The sequence below is a fragment of the Macrotis lagotis genome, chromosome X (assembly GCF_037893015.1).
Source record: "Macrotis lagotis isolate mMagLag1 chromosome X, bilby.v1.9.chrom.fasta, whole genome shotgun sequence".
Classification (NCBI taxonomy): Eukaryota; Metazoa; Chordata; class Mammalia; order Peramelemorphia; family Peramelidae; genus Macrotis; species Macrotis lagotis.
Window position 1 is genome coordinate 288,177,625 of NC_133666.1, and position 20,153 is coordinate 288,197,777.

At 35.3% G+C, this 20,153-nt stretch overlaps 1 protein-coding gene across 1 annotated transcript in view; it reads right to left on the bottom strand.

The window, feature by feature from the left end:
- Positions 1 to 7,222: 7,222 nt before the first annotated feature.
- The window catches only part of SPEF2 (sperm flagellar 2), a 374,057-nt gene continuing 361,126 nt past the window's right edge, over positions 7,223 to 20,153 (bottom strand). The window contains 4 exon segments of the mRNA XM_074206967.1: positions 7,223 to 8,394; positions 11,914 to 12,036; positions 12,279 to 12,491; positions 19,397 to 19,582. Of these exon segments, the coding sequence (XP_074063068.1) occupies positions 8,323 to 8,394; positions 11,914 to 12,036; positions 12,279 to 12,491; positions 19,397 to 19,582 (594 nt within the window). The 3' untranslated portion in view covers positions 7,223 to 8,322.

A 20,153-nucleotide genomic window follows, 5' to 3' on the forward strand; every position in this document is an offset into this window, starting at 1 on the left:
CGGAGAGAGGAATGTTGAGGGACATGAGATACTAGGTTAGATTGTTGAAGGTAATTTCTTCAGGTTCGGTTCCCTGAGAGGTGGTATGTTGTGTCTTGTGAGAACCTGGCAGACCAACCTTAGTAGAAAGGAGCTAATAGTAGAATGGGCAGAAAGGGAGAGTCTTGGAAAAGACCTTAGAGGACAGGATATTGGAAAAGGACTTTTCTCTAGAGGAAGTCTGGGGCTTGAGTAATAGAATAAAAATTCAATGAGACAAGTGGTGGAGAATGATCTCCAATTTGTGGTGTTAATGATGGTTCATAATCTGTCAGGTATACTGGGTCTTCCCCATCAGTGTAAGGTCTGATTCAAGCTGATTCAAGAGATGGGTACTGTGTCAGGGCCTTAGGAGAAGAATTCTCACATTCAATGACTCTTTACCCTTATCTCCGCTGCTCCACAAAAGTTTTTACTTAGAGATTTGCTATTTACAGGCTCAAAGTATTAGGGTGACCCCCCATGAATAGAGAAAGTTAAAGTATTCAATGTACAAAAATGAATTAGCTATAGAAAAGGTGGGTTATTTCCAGGTAGAACAGAGGCTGCTAAGCAACAAAAAATCACAGCATGATTACAACAGACCTGAGAAACATAACACTTCTAGTACAATCAATTGGGAAGCTAATATTCAAACTTTATTGAGATAAACATATTTTTGCAAGGTTGATAACTGACCATTTTACATTTTGCTTCCATTGGTACAGTCTGATCAAATATCAACAAGAATCTTGAAGGGTGGAGGGGGGAAGAGAATTACTGACTTGGATGTCAAATACTGCTTGCTACTGGAAGACACTGCTTTCATCATTATTACTAGAAGATATTTCTGTATTCACAAGGTCAATGCTAGAGACAAGCAAAAAAGAAAGACAAAGCATCCAGGTGATTCTGGTATAAATCCTGCTAGTTGAATCCGCAGTACATGGTGGCACCAGAGGCCCTGATCTGACACTGCTTTATAGAAGGGGGAGATTCTTCCTTCCTCCACTTGACTCCTTACTTGCCCCCTCCAGTTACATGTTGTCTTTTTGAAAACTGTTCAAAAGACTCTCAACAAGAAGCTGCCATTATATTTTATACCACATGTGGTACCCAGCACCATCATCTTTTCTAGCTTCTTCAACCAATCTGAACTGGACCCAGTGATATCACTATATAGGTATAAGTAGGCACATTTGGTTAAAGTGATGTTTAAGGTCTCCTGAAGATGAGTAGGGAATATCTGCACATGTCTCAAAGGGCTGGGGGCCTATTACATTAAACTATATAGAAAGTTCTAGGCTTTAGACCTGAATCTACCACTGATTCGTGGTGATTCTTTGAGCAAGACCAGAACTCCTTGCATCTCATTTTCCCTAGCTGTAAAATGAATGGGTTAGGTCAGGTGATTGCTAAGGTCCTTTCTAGAACAAATGGAGTTTTAGAACTACTTGAACAAATTAGGAAGAATTTGTTTGGTACTTAACATCATTTCAATATGATTCCTTAATTAAAAAAATATATATTTTACACTAGTTTATGTTCTGATAGTTCACTAGTAATCTTATATTATTTTAATAATCAACATTAGTGCTAGGGGGGAGAGTGTCCAGAGAAGAGCACCTGGGATACTGAAGAGCTACAATTATGCTATGTGTATGTAAATTGAATGAACTGGGGATATTGAGCCTGGAGAAGAGAAGACTGGGAGGAGGGGAGACCATGACAGCTGTATTTAAGTATTTGATGAAGGAACTAGTGTACAGAAGAAAAATCCTTGGCTCTACAAAGAATTTAGAGCTATGGGTGAAAGTTGCAAAAGGCAAGATGAAAGGAGAAACTTCCTCACAAAAACTCCCTTTATAAGAGTGGAAAAGAATTACTTCAGGTGATAGTGGGTTTTTCAGTAGAAGTTTTCAAGAAAAAAAATCAGAATGATTGACAGGTAATAGAAATGAATCTTCTTCAGATACAAATTGGATAATATGACCTCTGAAATCTTCCCCAACTTGAGATACTATGATTTTGTGATTGCAATATTTATTGATAGAGGTTAATTGACTCCCAATTTAATATATCAAACTTGATGCCATAACATATACCAACTCCAAAGAAAAGAACTATTAAGTTGAATCAAGTTTTAGATGCTGGAAACTATGCCACAACTGACATTTCATATTTATTGGTTGATTGAAGTTATATTGTGTTTATTCTTCTTCAAAGTAGGAGTGTTGAAATCTGGGAATTTTTGCAAGGAAATACCCTAAACTTTCAGACAAGGATAAATAATAAAATTTATTTCATCTATTATGAAATAAACACAAGAGAATTCACATTTCATGAGAATTATAGAGTTGGAAAGAATTTTATTATTAATCAGATTCAAATTATTCCTTTGTTGCATTTGAGAATACCTAACAAATTGCCTCAATCAACCCAGTTATGATGCAAGTGACACCCTTTATATGTAGGTTAGGCTGGTATCTTTTTAAGGACACTTTGTTTTGACTTCCTTGTTACTGGAGACATAAACAGCCCAGGCTTTAGGGAAGTAGTTGGAGATTTTGGTGGAATACCTATTGCCTGGCCTAATGCCTTTTTGAATTAGTGCAGTTGGTTGTCACGGTAAATGAATACGGAGGTGAAAGAGTAATGGTGATTTATATGAATTATATTCTTTTAAATCTTAATAATTTTGTTTGAGGGTCAGTTTATGGAATTCTAATCCCAAGTCTGTATCACTAGATTGTCCTAAATTATTCCTGGCTTAAAATATTTATTTTATAGCATCATCTAGTACTATTCAGCAGCTTCTGTGTAAGAATGAAAGAGGATAATGAGGGAAATCCAGGATTGGGGTCTAGAGATACAAGGGGTGATAGAAAGCTGAAATGATTGAGAGTGTCAAGATTTGGAACTTGTATGACCTTGGGCAAGTCACTAAATTTCTCTTTGCCTCAGTTTCTCATATGTAAGATGAAGGAATTGGAAAAAAAAAACGACTTTTAAAGTTTATTTCATTCTAAGTCTGAGACTAAAATCAGAGCAGTCCCTGAGAGATCATTAAAGATGGGAGTTATAAGTACTAACAAAGCATTGATATAGGAAGGGTGAGACATATGGGGAGGGAATGATAGAAGATTTTCAGAGTTTGTGATCATGAAAATAATAGTGCGTTTCACAACTCTTGTGGGTGATGGAAAAATTAAAGGTGTGGTTGAGGCTGCACAAGACTGCAATAATGTGCAAATCATAATGGTTGAGGAAATTAAGAACTAGGAGGTTAGATTGCTTTACCAATGATTAAATAACAAGTAATATTGAAGTCCTTCAGTTTATGGAGAAATTTGGAATAGTGAGTCATATTTTTATAGGAATAATCATAATTGCCATGCAATACCATTTATGAAGCGCACCAATATATGACTTATAATAACAATACCTCACATTTATAACCAACATCCAGTTCCAAGGAGAATGTGTTTAGATAGTGACAAGGACTCTTAGGCAGCAAATGATATAAATTGGATTAAAAATCAGAGACTCAGATTTCAAATCTGGCAATCTTAACACTGTAGCATTTCATGGTTTCTTTATCTTTAATTATCATGTGATCTTAAGTCATTTGCATTTCTTTAAAAATTTTTTTTATTTTTTTTTTAATTTTTTGCAAGACAATGGGGTTAAAGTGGCTTGCCCAAGACCACACAGCTAGGTAATTATTAAGTGTCTGAGGCTGGATTAGAACTCAGGTACTCCTGACTCCAGGGCCCGTGCTCTATCCACTGTGCCACCTAGCTGCCCATTTATTTTTAAATTAATACTTACTATTGAGACTATTGAACTCCTTATCCTAGAATAGCAAGTTGAACTCCAATGTCTCTCATTTGTCAAATGAGGGAGTTGAACAGGATAACCTCCAAGGTTCCTTCCAACTTTAGCATCCTATGATTAGCCTCATTTTTTTCCCTTTAAATTCTTGATCATTTGAGGTTAAAATCTTGGACTGAATGAAATCACAATATGCCATCTAGTTAATATTGTTCCATTAAAAAATCAAACAAACGAGATATTTTCTGTTCTTCAGCAATTTCATTAAGATTTCATAATTTTGGTGAAAATGTATTCTAGTCTGTTGAAACAGGTTGTGGTTGAACATTACAGAAATACAAGCAGGGGCTGCTTCATTATTTCCCCCTTTGTCTCTCTTGTACCCAACACATTCGAGATACTTAATAAGGGCTTGTGACCAACAATTTCTTTTCCTCCAAAATCAATAAAAGAGCTTTGATAGATCATATAGAAATAGAACATAGTAGCAGTTGCAGAGTATCGACAGTGCTTGGAATGTGGTCTTACATTTCATAGAATCATAGCACTGGAAAAAAAAGATTAGACCTTTTCATCTGATTCTTGCTTTGTTTTAATGGGAAAATATCACCACAGTTCTGGAACAGGAACAGTGGATTCATTTGCTCTAAAATGGAAAACTTCAGTCATTCTTTTATCTAGAAAAAAAGACTGGAAGGATTATTGCTTACTTTAAATTGGAGGCAGGAGAAAAGGAGAGGAAGGGGTTAGAAATGGGAGTGGAGGGATGATTTTATTTGGCAGTCAGGTTTTTAGATTTTTTTTTCTAATAATGCATGGAAGACTTTTCATATCATTAATATTGACCAACATTTATTTAGTATTGTAAGATTTTTTTGTTGTTCAATTGTTTTTGGTTATGTTCAACTCTTCTTGACCCTTTTTGGAGTTTCTTTGGCAAAGATACTGGAGTGGTTTGCCACTTCCTTCTCTAGTTCATTTAAAGTTGAGGAAATTGAGACAACGGTTGTCTGAAGCTAGATTTGAATTTAGGAAGATTCATCTGGCACTCTACTATGTCATCTAGCTATCCCTAATTTTTTTCACATACACTGACTCATTTGATAATTAAGATGGATTGGTTGGTCTCCAAATTGTTGAAAGGATCTAAGATTGGGTAACAATAGTCTATGATTTTTTTTCCCTCAAGATTTCTAGGATAATTAAATTTTACATAAAAAACTCTTACTGTAAAGAAAACAGTATCATTCTTTTTTCTTAAGGTTTTTGCAAGGCAGTGGGGTTAAGTGACTTGCCAAAGGTCACACAGCTAGGTAATTATTAACTGTCTGAAGCCGGATTTGAACTCAGGTTCTCTTGACTCTAGGACCGGTGCTCTATTCACTGCATCACCTAGCCGCCCCAACAGTATCATTCTTGTTGCAATAAATGGTAATTTTTTACTTTAATTACCTTTGGGTACTACTATCAATACTAAGGTGAACAGAAAATAGAATTTGGTGTCATATAACTTGGGCTCAAGGTCCTGTTCAATCAGATTCTATAATACCTGCATTACTTCAGATTGTGAAGATCAAATGAGATTACGTATGCAAATATAGTGTGGTCTAAAAGTGTTGGTGCAGTTTTAATCTTTAAAACTTAAAGTAGCTACCAAGTTTTAGTATCTTAAAACTGCATTAAAACTTTTGGGTATGCCACCTTGTATTATTATAGAATGATAAAATCACATATTTAGATCTAGAAAGGATGTTAAAGGTTATCTAGAACAGTCCTCTTAATTTACAGATGAAGAAACCAAGACTCATGAGAGGTTAAATAATATTCCCATGGGTATATAAGATTTTTGTTTTATATACTTTAATACTTCAATGAAGCAGAACCAAAAAAATCTAGTGAATTGTCTTGGTAGAGTGATTAATCTATTAAAGGAAGTATTCAAGTAATAATCAGAGGTTGAATTTAAAACCCAAGTCTTCTTGATTCTAGGTCTAGCATGAAATGTCCCCCTTCCCTGTTCTTTAGTCTAAAATCGTCAGTTTTTGCACTTATATACATTCTGTATAGTAATTTTTTGGATAATTCCATTATTGTTTCACGCTTAGACAATGCAAACTCATTTTTATAGTAATCTACCTAGACTTAGGAAGACTTGTTTTCTTGAGTTCAAATCTGACGTCAGACACTTATTAGCTGTGTGACCCTAGGCAAGTCACTTAATCCTCTTTGCCTCAGTTTCCAAAACTGTAAAATGGATTAGAGAAGAAAACACATACTATTCCAGTATCTTTGAAAAACCCAAACAGAGTCACAAAGGACCAGAAATGATGGAAACAACTGAAAATGGAATAGAAAGAAGATCTCTGACTGTGGACTGTAATTTACAGGGAGGCAGATTGTAGGTCAGGATTAGGAAAAATTGCCTAAAATTTGAGAAAGTGCTAATCAGTTGGAGAATAATTGAATAAACTTTGACATATAAGTGTAATGGGATAGAATTGTGCTGTAAAAAAATTTATAAACTTGAGGATTTCTCAGAAATATGGGCAGACTTGTATAAACTGTGTGAAGAAATCAGAATCAGGAGAACAATGTATAGAATGACTACAATAATACAAATGAATGTAATGCTGAAAGGCATGTGAATCCTGTTTAAAAGCAGTCATCAGTGTTGTTCTTCCCTCCTCTTGGTGGAAAGGTGACAGACTTTGAGTAAATAATGGCATATAATCAGATACACACACACACACACACACACACACAATCTCACACAATCAGATAAGGTAGCTGTGTTAGTTTGCTTAACTATTTTTCTTTGTTCTAAAAGAGGGTTTATGTGTGGGAGTTAAAGTTATATTAAGAAAGGGTTACATAAAATGCTTTGATAGAACAGAACAAAAATAAATAGAATGGAAGTCTTAGTATATATAGTGAGTTCCCCATTACAGAAGCTATTCAAGTAGAGGATTTGTTAGTTGTAGAGATTGCTTAATGGATGAGAAGGTAAACTAGGTGACCTCCATGCAAGATTCCTCTTAATACTAAGATTTCCTGATTTTTATTCAGCATCCTTAAGAAGGTAAATTGTTATCTCAAAATGTATCATCTTCAAATGAATAGAAACGTGAGTGGCATCTGTTGTTTTTGATTATCCACAACTGTACCACTCTCTTGTTTATTGGTTCTACATCTTAACTGTTTGTTCATTGTCATTGCTGCCTTTTGCATCTTTTATACCTCCTAAGAAACAGAGCCCTCTAATAAGGACACATTGCTCTCCTTCTTACATTATTCTAGGAAGTTGTATTATTTTTTTCACATTTATAAAGATTTTATTTATTTTGAGTTTTACAATTTTTCCCCTAATCTTACTTCTCTCCCCCACCCCCCACAGAAAGCAATCTGCCAGTATTTACATTGTTTAGGAAGTTGTATTACTGATTTCATTATCAAATAATGATTATCTTTATCAAAGAGATTTGTGAAGGGTTATTGAAAATTTTGAATACCTAAGAGGGCACTTGAAGATTAGACACAAAATCTGCTGTTTTAGGATGAAAATTGAGAATCATACATGCCATCCACAAACCCAGGCAAATGATAGGTCAGCTATTATGAGTCACTTCTCACAAAGAGATTTGCTATCACTATATCATACTCTGAGACTGCCAGAGTTGTGAAGGACATCAGAGATCATCTATTCCAAATTCTCTATTTTACATGTGAGGAAACCGAAGCTCAGAGAGGGGAGGTCCTTTACCTAGGTTCCTAAAGCTAGATAGTGGTAGGTCTAGAGTTAGAACTAGAGTTCCCCCGTTCTCTATCGTCCCATCATAATACATTGCCTCCATTTTTATTTATTTTTTATAACTTTCTAAGTGAAATAAATAGCAATGTAACTTAATTCATTATTTTATTTACTAGATAAAACTGCATAAAGACATAAGTACACACCCATGTAAAAACAATAGATGATCAATTATGAAAGGATAACCTGGGGATATCAATAACCAGCATTTTCACAGTGCAGTATTTGCTGTTAGAAATGTACATGGAAATAAATCTGTCTTTGGTTCAAGATTGTGAATTTGATTAGAGCACCAGGGTAGATACCATAAGAATTATGTTAATTCCTGGGAAATTTCTGCACAAAATTCTCCTAATTATTGATATTGTCTTTTAGGGCATTTTGATATTTAATCACTAAATTTATTCCTACAACAACATATAGTTCTGCTTAATTCTCATCCTGTTTGAATAAGTACTTCCTTTTAGCTTCTAGTTTTGCTATTATACTTCAAGATGAATTTCCAAAGAACTGAAATTTGAAAATTTAAAGAAGACCCCATCCTTAGGTCTTCACAAAGCTTGATTATTGGTTGATTCTGTAATGAAAATAACCACATGCACTCCAGAAGGGTTGTTGCCTCTCTTTATACAAGCAGGCTCTTCTTGCTTTATTTCTTTTCCTCAATTAATTTTTAGGTCTGCCTCATTGAGGCCTAGCAGTTGATCAATCCGGTGAAGAATTCCTTTAAGATTCTAAGAGAAAAATGTTCAAAGGGTAATTATAAACATTTAAATGAGCAAATAATTTAGTATTTATTCTTATCTAGTTTATGGAAAGAAATAACATCCCTCTGACCCTTGACAGAAGACTATTTTATCAGTCATTAGCCAAATTCTATCTAACTGCTTCTGGAAATTTTCCCGTTTCATAAATTTTTGGGTTTATATGGCAATAGCATTTCTTTCACTTAAAATTTCCCAGATGATAAGACAGAGTTTCTAGCTATGTTGAGCTTGTTTTTCTGGTAAAAATCTGTGTTCCTTTAAAGATTCTATTATATACATATACATATACATATACATATACATATACATATACATATACATATACATATACATATACATATACATATACATATACATATACATATACATATACATATACACATACACACATGCACACACATGCACACACATGTACACACATACACACATGCACATACCCACGTGCATACGCACATACATATACACATGCATATACACATGCATATACACACATACAATACACATACACATACACACATGCACATGCATATACGCATGCACATGCACACATGCACACATGCACACATGCACACATACACATACACATACACATACACATACACATATACATATACATATACATACTTCTTAGAGAACTAGCAGTTTTATTTGTATTTTAATAAAATTCAATTATACTTTAGCTTTCTATCACATACATTTCATTTCTCAAAAAAATTCTAAGTATATTCAAATAAGAAGGATGTGGCAGCTTATGTGGTGTATGACTAGAATTCAGTCCCTCCTCACCTTTCTCAGTTAAATTCCTCCCTTCTACAAGAGATCTTTTTTCACGCCTTATGATTTTCCCTCTGATATCATCTACAAAGTATGTAATATTTTAAGCACCTTGCAAATATTACCTAATTTTATCACAACCACACTAGGAGCTAATATTGCTCCCATTTTACAGAGGTGGAAACAAAAATAGAGATTAGGTGCCCAGATTTTGCACAGGGTCACACGGCTATTATCTGAGTGTGAATTTTTACTTGGGTCTTCCAGCCTCCAGGATCTTGGTGTCATGCCAGGCTGCCTCTATAAATCTCTAATTTATTTGATCTAGATTTTTATTTGCCCATGACCATTTACATATTGTCTCCCTCATTAGATTGTAAACTCCTTGAGGGCAGAGGTTATATTTGCATTTTTTTGTATTTATAAGTATTTAGTACACACACTGGCAAATAGTAGATGCTTAATAAATCCTTTTTGACTTGATTTTTAGTACTATAGAAATAGCACTAAATAGGAAGCTTTTCCTTCAAAAAGGAACTATATAAATACTCTCAGAAAATGGTAAGGGAGTATTTCAAGTCCACACAGGTGGTGGCATAACAAAAGAATTAAAACCTTTATGAGCAATGACAAAATAATTTCACATTAGTGGAAAAAGAAGCTAAGATTGTCTCATCTCCTAGGCTTATCTGAAAATGCTGCTGATTCTAATTATGACAAACATAAATTTTGAACTGTTTAGCAACATGTTGCATTTCTCACTGTTTATAACAGTACACAACATTTTTTTGCCTTAAAAACCACACTCTATCTTTTGCTCCACTTATCTACAAAAAAATCTCAAAATAACATCACTGTGGTTAAAGTTCATTTGTAATGAGATTTTTTAAAAAATGAGTCTAAGGATATATTCACCACAGTCTCTTCCTACCTTTCTCCTCTTTGTATATTTGACTCCTCCCTCCTCCCTCCAGACTCTAGGATCCAGTGATGGTGGCCTCTGCTTCTCTTCCCATTTGTGGGCATTTTCACCCTCTGTCTCCCATTCCCAAGCTTTTCTTCCTCTTAACCTCATCTTTTAGCTTTTCTGGCTTCCTTTAAGTCTCAGATAAAGTCTCAACTTCTAAAGGAATCTTTCCCAGTTCTTAATCTTTGTGCCATCCCTCTGAGACCACCCCCAGTTTATCCTTTATTCACCTTGTTTGTCCATGGCTAATTGTATGTTGTCTCCTCCCTTGGTCAGTGAGACCAATGAGAGTAGAGACTGTGTTTTCCCCTCTTTCTTTGTATCCCTAGAACTACACTTGATAATTGACTGTCTGAATATTTGGAGAGAAAAAATTGATGCTGGCATTATTTGTACTATTTTCTGAGTCTGTTAGGGACTGTTGGGTTGCTTTCACCAATTATGAGAAAATATGGAAAATTTTATGAAAGGAGATTGATTAGTCAAAGTAAGAAAATTTAGAGTTGAGACTAAATCCATTTCATTCAACTGATGTTATGGGTAGGCAGGGGCCAGAGGGGATGTGAAGGGACAGAAAGATGAAATGAATAAGGCTAGCCAAAGTATTTTTAGATCAGGGGATCATTTTGATTGTTATCAGGGAATCATTCTAGTTGCTATTCTCTCTCTCTCTCTCTCTCTGTCTATCTGTCTCTGTCTGTCTCTTCTCCAATCTCTCTGCAAAATTATCAAATGGGAATGTTAAGCTACATAGATGAAACTGAGGTATGGGAAATGTAAGCTAAAGTAAAAATAAGCCTTCTTGGAAAGGGAGATATGATATGATCAGAAATCAAAATCTGTAGAATTGGATATATTTTATATCAAGACATTCTCTTGCCTGTGGATCCCATTACACTCTAGCTCCTTCTTACCTATGTATCTCTTCTTACTCCTCATCATAAATCTCTATTATTCACTCTTCCCCATGCTAGCAATGTCTGCTCCTCTTTCTATGTTGTTACTACTCTCTCCAACTGGTGGGATGCATAAACTTCAATACACCTCTCCACATCCTAGGAATTCTAAAAGAACCAAGTCCCATATCACTGACTATTTCTAAAAGATCCAAATCCCATTCCTTGATTATTTCAGTTTACCAAAAAGATCTTTATATTTTGAACATCTGAACCACAAGATTTAGCATTTATTTATAGACAGTCTTATATTGATTAAATATTCAATGAATAGAAAATTCTTTCAAATAAGACTAAGGATGAGAGCTTCCTTTTTTGATAATTTCCATAGAACCCAGTATTACTTGTTAACTTAACTTGTTAAAAGTTTTTAAAAATTATTATACTGTTGGTTGCAATTTATGAGACAATCTGCTGTTAGCATGGTGTGGATAAATTTTGTTTCAAATCAAATAATGACATTTGTGAAAACAATAGATTCAATAACTAAAGTGGAAGAATAAAACTATTTTTGTACAGAATGATTTTAAAAAGCATAGATATAACGTTGTTTCATTACAGCATCACAGGTACAATTTCTGAGAAAGTCAAAATGGAAAACTTTTTTTTAAATTATAAAACTTTGATTTTTTTCTTTTTTACAAAGGGGAAAATGCTTTTCACCTAAAACTCAGCTAATCTTATCCAGTCCAAGAAAGTGTTTGACAGACAGCTTATACAGTAATTCTATGCTACTAAGATGCTAAGAGAGGGTAATAGCAATGAAAATAACTTTCTTATAATACTCACTGGAAGTTTGTATTCCTTATAAGTTAAGATTAAGTCTTGAACAAAAGGATGCTTCAGAAGAGCAGCAAGTTCAACTGGCTCCAAATTTTTGCTACCTATGACTTGGTATACTTTTTTGAAAAACTTTGGAAGGAGAAAAAAATGAAACTGAATTAATTTATTTATTCATGAATGTATAGGGATCATGGAAATAAAACCCCAAGAAAGTACACTAGATAAAACTCCTGAGTCCTAGGAAATGAATTTAAAGGAGCTTTTTATGCCACAAATATGTTTTTAAAAACATGTAATAAGAAGTATTCAAAAAGACATCTTATATGGTTCACATTTAAAAGAGTTGAAATAAATATAAAATCATAGCCAACCTCATAAAAAGTGTTCTCTATCTTTTCCTCCTCAAAAAATCGATGGTTATCTTGAGACTCTTTTATTCCTTGGAACACTTTAAGTAGTGTTGGAATGGAAATGCTTTCCTTATTCAGAAATTCTGGAACTAAAATTTTCTCTTTTTCCTCTTTTACTTCTTCTATCACTTCAGGAAGTTCCTCAATTGTTGCTGTGTCAGTGTAGGAGGCATTCTGGAAAAGATGAATGGAAAAGTGATTCAAGAGAAAGTAGGACTGAATTTAATCTGGAATATTCACATAAGACAAAAAAACATACTTAGAATATACATCTTCCATCCTTATGCAATGGGAATTAAAGTCTCTACCACAGTTGGAAAAACAATTAGGCTACAGAGGTAAGTTTGTCAAATATAATAGAATACACACATTCTAAACACTGAAAATTATAAATATGAATTAATCTATCTGAACATCCTGAGGGGAAAATAAAAAAATTGACTGAAATTGACCAGCTTAGACTGGACCTTAGTATACTGATGAATGCATTTTGGCACAAAATTAGACTATTATGAATATTCATCATTATTCTGATCTTAGTTCATAGTGAACTCTTAAATATCTTCTGTTCTACCTCCAAGGGCTCTTTCCCATCCTCATAAATGTGGACCATTCCATGGGAAAGATAATAAGAAACTAGTCTCTGACCATCACTGACTGTCATAATTCTACATATCAAAAAAAGATCTCAATATTATTTTTGTTACATAAGTGAAGAAATGAATGAAGAATGTAAATTTGAATGAATTTTCCATTTGAAGTTTAATACATGTTTTACAAAAAATAAAAAGCAGGCCAGAAATATATGCTGATTACCAAAATAGTAGAAGGATGAACATGTAATGGTTATCTTGTTCTCACTAATATAAATATATGAATGTATGAGTACACATATACATACATCCAAACATACATCTATTCATATGTATGCATGCATAAATATACATATGTTAAAACTTGAAACTGGACAAAGATTTTGGGTATATATATATATATATATATATATATATATATATATATATATATTTGCATATACATACAATATGGACCCACTTCCTTAGTTCTACATCTACTAAATACATATACCTGTATCAATAGATTGTAATACCCTTATCTGACTGCACAGCTTTGTTTTTCCCTTAGTATTCCTAGAGGCTAATGCTCTTCTAATGATGGATTACTTGCCATATACCCAAGATGGGAGAATAGCTTTTCTCTATCATTTCTACTATATGCTCCTGGTGATGATATATACATGGGTGAAGATCTTTAAAGATGGCAATTTTCATCTGAAAAGCAATCATTTAAAAATTCTAATGTCTTGTAGGAGAAGAAAACAATTCTGGAATTATTTGCTTTAATTTTATCACCTTTAGAGAATTCTAAGTAATTTCAGGAAGCAGCAGTCTTGTGGCTGGGTGAGAGGAGAGAACATCAACAAAAGCAGTTTAGTTCAGAAAGACCCTAGGGGTGTGTGCAGAAAGGGTTGATCTCTTTCCAATGCAAGTCTTCAAAGAACAGAGATTTTGAGAAATCTTATACAAAGTTAGTGAACAAGAATTTGGATAAAACTAATGCTTCCTTAGACAAAGTAAGTAGTGAATTAGCTCAGCATCAGAATACTGAAAGCTAGGCCATGCAGTGAATCAAGCATGGGATTGGGGGGTAAGGCCAAGATGGCAATAGGAGAAGAACCTCTCTTAGGTGCTCTCTCTCTATAATATTTCAAAACTTATAAAATAAGGACTCTAAATAAATTTTTGAGAGATAGAACCCACAGAGGGATCCAGTGAAGCAATTCTCCAGCCTAAGGTAACATGGAAAATAATGGAAAGTCTCCGCTCCATGGGGTTGGGGGGGGGGCTCTGTCAGAGTGAGCACATGAAGCTTAGCCCTCAAGGCACTCAGCAATCAGCTTGGCCTTAGCAGCCCAGATTCAGCAAATGGAAGAAGGTCCAGCCAGTAAGCAGGAGCCCCCAGGCAACTGAGCCTTGAATGCTCAGCATACCTAAGTTAGGGGAATGGAGAGAGACTTCTGTACCTGGAACAGGACTCTGGGGTTCCAACCACATTCAGATCCTGATCATAGTCTAGGCTCCCCATAGAACAGCAGGGGCCCCCTTGTAGCAAAGGGCTGTGGTCACTTACAGACCAGGAGAGAAGACAGAGCCTCACACACTGATATCCTTGTGTGTGTGGGGGTGTCCCAATAATACTCAAAATAATACTCAAAAGCTCAGGAAGCACCCCCAAACCAGGCACAGGCTTAGGGAAATGAGTAAACAGAAAAAAAAGAGGAACACTACTGAGAAATACATTGTCTATGGTCCCAAGAAGAATCAAAATACTCAATCTGAAGATGAGGAAGTACAAGCTCCTACATCTAAAGACTGCAAGAAAAATGGAAATTGGTCTCAGGCTATGATAGAGCTCAAAGAAGATTTTAAAAATCAAGTGAGGGAGATAGAAGAAAAATTGGGAAAAGAAATGAGAGAGATGCAGGAAAAACACGAAAAAGAAGTCCTCAGCTTAGTCAAGTAAATCCAAACGAATGCTGAAGAAAATAACATGTTAAAAACCAGCATTGGTCAAATGGATGAAACAGTTCAAATAGTTATTGAGGAGAAGAATGCTTTAAAAAGCAGAATTGGCCAGATGGGAAAAAAAAGATAAGAAAGCTTTCTGAGGAAAACAAATCTTTCAGAAGTAGAATTGAACTAAAGGAAGCTGCTGACTTTATGAGAAGTCAAGATACAATACTTCAAAACCAAAAGAATGAAAAATTAGAAGACAATGTGAAACATCTCATTGAAAAAACAATTGATCTGGAAAACATATACAGGAAAGTTAATTTAAAAATTATTGGGTACTTGAAAATCATGATCAGGAAAAGAGCCTTGACATCATTTTAAAAGAATTCCTACAGGAAAATTGCACAGATATCCCAGAAATAGAGGGCAAAATAGAAACTGGGAGAATACACCAATCTCCCCCAGAAACAGATCCATAAAAAACAACCCCCAAGAATATTATCCAAGTTCCAGAACTCCCAAGTCAAAGAGAAAATATTACAAGCAACCAGAAGGACACAATTAAAATATCATGGAGCTGCAGTCAGGATCACACAGGATTTAGCAACAACTATATTAAAGGCTCATGGGGTTTGGAATATAATATTCTGGAAAGCAAAAGAGCTTGGAATGCAACTGAGAATCAACTACACAACTTCCCTCTTCCAGGGAAAAAGATGGACTTTCAATGAACCAGGGGAATTTCAAATGTTCCTGTTAAAATGGCCAGAGCTGAACAGAAAGTTTTATCTTCAATGACAGGACTTAGGTGAAGCATGGAGAGTAGAGGAGAAGGGCAAAATATGAGGGAATGATGAACTTCATGTATTCCTACATAGAAAAATAATACTGATAATACTCATATGAAGCTTCTCATTTAATAGAGCAGGTTGAAGAAGCTTTTATAGATAAAACACAGGAGAGAGCTGAATTTGGAGATATAATATATTGTAAAAATGGAGTCAATAGTTAAAGGGAAATGTAATTGGAATAAGGAGAAAGGAGAGGTGGAATAGACTAAGATATTTCATATAATAAAATTTTTTATTACAATGAGCTATTGCAATGATATGGAAGGGGGAAGGTAGGGGGAATGAAGGAACCTTCTCTCTCATTAGAGGTGGCTCAGAGAGGAAACAGCATATATTCTCAACAGGGTATAGACATCTAGAATAAGAAGGAGAGAAGGGAAATGGTGGAATGGGGGGATGTGAATAATGGAGGAGAGGGTGGACTATGTGGGAGAGTGGTCAGATATAACACATGTTCTTTTTTACTTCTTGCAAAGGGCTGGGATTGGATGGCCTGTCCAGGACCACAGGGCTGGGTGGTTGCTGGGCCTCTTGGCCCCAGGGCCAGTGATCAGTCTGCAGTGCCACTCAGCTACCCTATAGCATATTTAAGAGGGACAGAGTGAAAGGAGAGAACATATAGTGTATGGTAGTGTGTAAGTATGAATGAAGGGAGTTGTGATCAGCAATGGCAACAGTGAAAAAATATGGAAGCAGCTTTTGTGATAGACTTATCCTAAAGAATGTGATCCACCCATGACAGAGCTGGTGGTGTTGTAACACAGACTGAAGCACAATTTATTATTATTATTATTATTTTTTGGGGGGTAGCAAGGCAGATGGGGTTGGGTGGCTTGCCCAGGGCCACACAGCTGGGTGATTGTTGGGTGAATGGGGCTGGATTTAAGCTTGAGTGCTCCTACTCCAGGGCCAGTGCTCTGTCCACTGTGCTACCTATCTGCCCCTATTATTATTATTTTTTAATTTTAAATTTACTTTTTTTCCTCTTTCCTTTCTTTATTGCTCATGAGGGTCTATATTTTTTGGGGGAGGGGGTGTTATGTTTACTCTTAAACAAGGATATTTTAGTAATTTATAAAAAAGCATCATTTGCACAAAAATAAAATAAATATAATTTTTTAACAAAAAGCATGGGCTTGGGATCAGGAAGACTCCTCTTCTTAAGCTCAATCTAGCTTCAAACACTTGTTAGTTATGTAATCCTTTTTGCTCAGTTCCTTATCTGAAAAATGAATTGTAGAAGGAAATGGCCAACAACAACACAATTGTACAAACACTAGACAGAGGGAGAAAGGTAAAAATGGTTTCAATCTGGGCGCACTGTGTCTGATCTTCAAGTTGTCAAAATCTGTGAACAAAACACTGTTTTTATAAAAATATTAATAGAAGCTCTTTTTATAATGGCAAAGAATTGGAAATTGAGGTGATATCCATTAATTGGGGAATAGCTGAACAAGTTATGCTGTATGAATGTGATGGGGTCTGTAAGAAATCATCAATGGATGGACTTTAAAAATGCTTGGAATGACTGGAATGAACTGATGCTGAGTGAAGTGAGCAGAACTGGAGAATATTGTACCCATTAACAGCAACATTGTAAGATGATTAACCATGATGGAAGCAACTTCTCTTAGCAGTTTCGTGATCCTGGACAATCCTAAAAGACTTGTAATGGAACATGCCATTCACATTCAGAATCTGAATGAAGAACCATGTTCACTTTTTAAAACTTCTTTATGTTTTTTCTTTTTTTCTTCTTTCTTCCTTCTTTTCTTTCTTCTCTTCTTTTTCTTTTTCTTGTTCTTCTTGTTCTTGTTCTTCTTGTTCTTCCTTCTTTCTTCCTTTTTTTCCCCTCCTTCCTCCTCCCTCCTACAAAGGACCTTTACAAGTCATCTTGTCATCCTCCTCCTTGTTCTCCTCTTCTTCCTCCTCCTCCTTTTTTCAATAGATGGAGAAACTGAAGTTTTGTTGCCTAAGATCACATAGGTGGCAAGGGCAGGGCTGGAATTTGAAGGCAGGTCCTGGGACTCTTCTTCACTAAGTTGCTTCTCACCTATTTTCCTCCCCATAGTGCTAACACTGTTCTGAACAGTGTCAGTCACAGACTTTGCCTATAAATGAATAAATGTTTCAAGTGCCATATTAATAAGGGGCTTCCCAAAGATTGTTTAGCTAATGATAAGATTCTCCTAGAAGATATCAACTTAAATCATTTCTTCTTACATTCAATCAAATAAATATGAGCAGCAGATAGAGTGAGAAAGAGAAGTCTGAGTGACATATTGGATAATTTATGTTGACCATTGGGAAAAAAAAACCCTTGAATTGTTGGCTTAGGAATTAAATGTAAAATTTGGGGTTTTAAGTTTCTGAGCAGTGTCATTATGGATGCCTCATATCTAGAAAAATCCAAGGGTCAAAAAACATAAAATCAGAATGACTTTGATGCAAGGCCTGGAACAAGGAAGGGTAAGGGTGAAGATTTAGCATTTTGTTTTGTGCAAGGAGAAGAGGGGAAGGCAAGGGAAGGTGAACCTTCCACATGCTTCTTCCATAATCGTGCTGCCTACTTGTTCCCTCTAGAGTGTGTGTGTGTGTGTGTGTGTGTGTGTGTGTGTGTGTGTGTGTTGGGGGGGTCAACTGATTTAAAAAGTGTCAGTAAACTAGAAAAAATAGCAGGCATTACATTTCAAACTTGAAAGGAATACAGCTATCCTCAGTTTAGGCCTTCTCTCAATGTCATCAGTTCCCTTCCTCCATGTTGCCATGGTGACAGTCAACTCTCAGAATAGGTACATGCCTCCTAGATTTTGCTCTGTCTGTTTCTATTGACTGGAATGGTCTCCCACTTCTTGCTTTATGAACTATACTTCCTTGAAGCCCAGGCTCATGACTCACTCCTCTATCAAATCAATTTATGCTTTCATTCACGTTCCCATCATGTTTGCTATACAATTACATTTGATTCTACTCTTTCATCTTCAAATATATATGGCACGGATGAGACTGACAGCTTCTTAGGGCTTAGGGGCATATTTTCTTTTTCTTCTTTAAACCCTTCAATATACTGAGGGACATCAAGAATTAACTCAGTGCTTGATGATTAACTGGAGGGTGGCAATTTGTATTTGTTCAGTAATGTGGCTCAGGAGATGGAAAGAGGAGTAAGATATTCTTGTAGTTTCACTCTATAAATATGAGCTAGTAGTATGGACCCAGTGGAATAGGGATAAGTGCTCAGTACTTCCAACTGAAGGCCTTGATTGATGTTCTTTCCTAGCTGAGTTTTTCTTTCCCTCTCATTCCCATATATCCGCATCACATGTAGATAATTCTTTAATGACTGAGTCAATCTACATGTATTCTAGTGAGTGCCCAAAGCAGCTAATGGGTTCTACAAAATACCAGAGAACAAGAGAGAAGGCTGGCAGAGCAACTTAATTCTTCCCTCTTTTTCCATAAAGGGAGGAACAGAGACTGTCCATGGGGCCTTTTGTCACAATCACTGCTTGTCCTTCAAAAGGTGATAGAGAGACAATAGAAAAGTGTGCGGATCTATAACCATGAAAGCTTTAGGATCAAAGAATTTGGAGATTGAAGGGATTTTAAGAGGTTATCTAATCCAGACCCCTAATGTTATAGATGAGGAAACTGAGACCCTGAAAGTGTTATTATTTTATTGCTAAGATACTATTACCTTCACATGTTCTATGACTGGAACTGGTGTTTCAACTTTTCGAAAGACATGGGTTCCTATCGCCAGACTCAGGGCTCTGTAGACCCCTTCCACGGGATTTGGGTGACATGCAAAGTAAAGAAGCATTTGAAAATAGTCCAGTTCTGGTGGGTTTTTCTGGAAATCAGCAAACAATTCAAAGAAAAACTGTCAAAGAAAAATGATTTTAATTAATCCATCTGAACGATATCCAAGTATTAATAATATAATATTCAAGATAGGTTTAATAAAACATCCTAAAATTAAACTGCTAAGATTTTATGTTTCCCCAAGAAAACAAAACAAAATATACATCAGAATGGAAATTCTTTAAGGGATTTCAAGAAAAGTATTTTTATATATGTATATGTATATGTATATGTATATGTATATGTATATGTATATGTATATGTATATGTATATGTATATATTTGTACTACCAAGATGATTTTGTCAGAGAATATGGATGTACTTCCAAATAAATAGAAAATACCAATAAAATATTTTTGGAGTGTTTGTTATAAACAAAGTACCATCTGTCCCAGGCTGAGATATTATTGAAAGATCATTTTTTCCCCTGGTATGTCATTTATGTTTTCATTCCTGAAAGGTTGTGGTGTCTGTGAATCATTTAGGCCTCCATTTCCCTCCATATTGATATATAGGCTATTTCTAAGCCTATCAGCAGAAGTAGAAAGAAAAAAGGCAGAATTAGATTTCGTTATTAACAGGAGGTTTG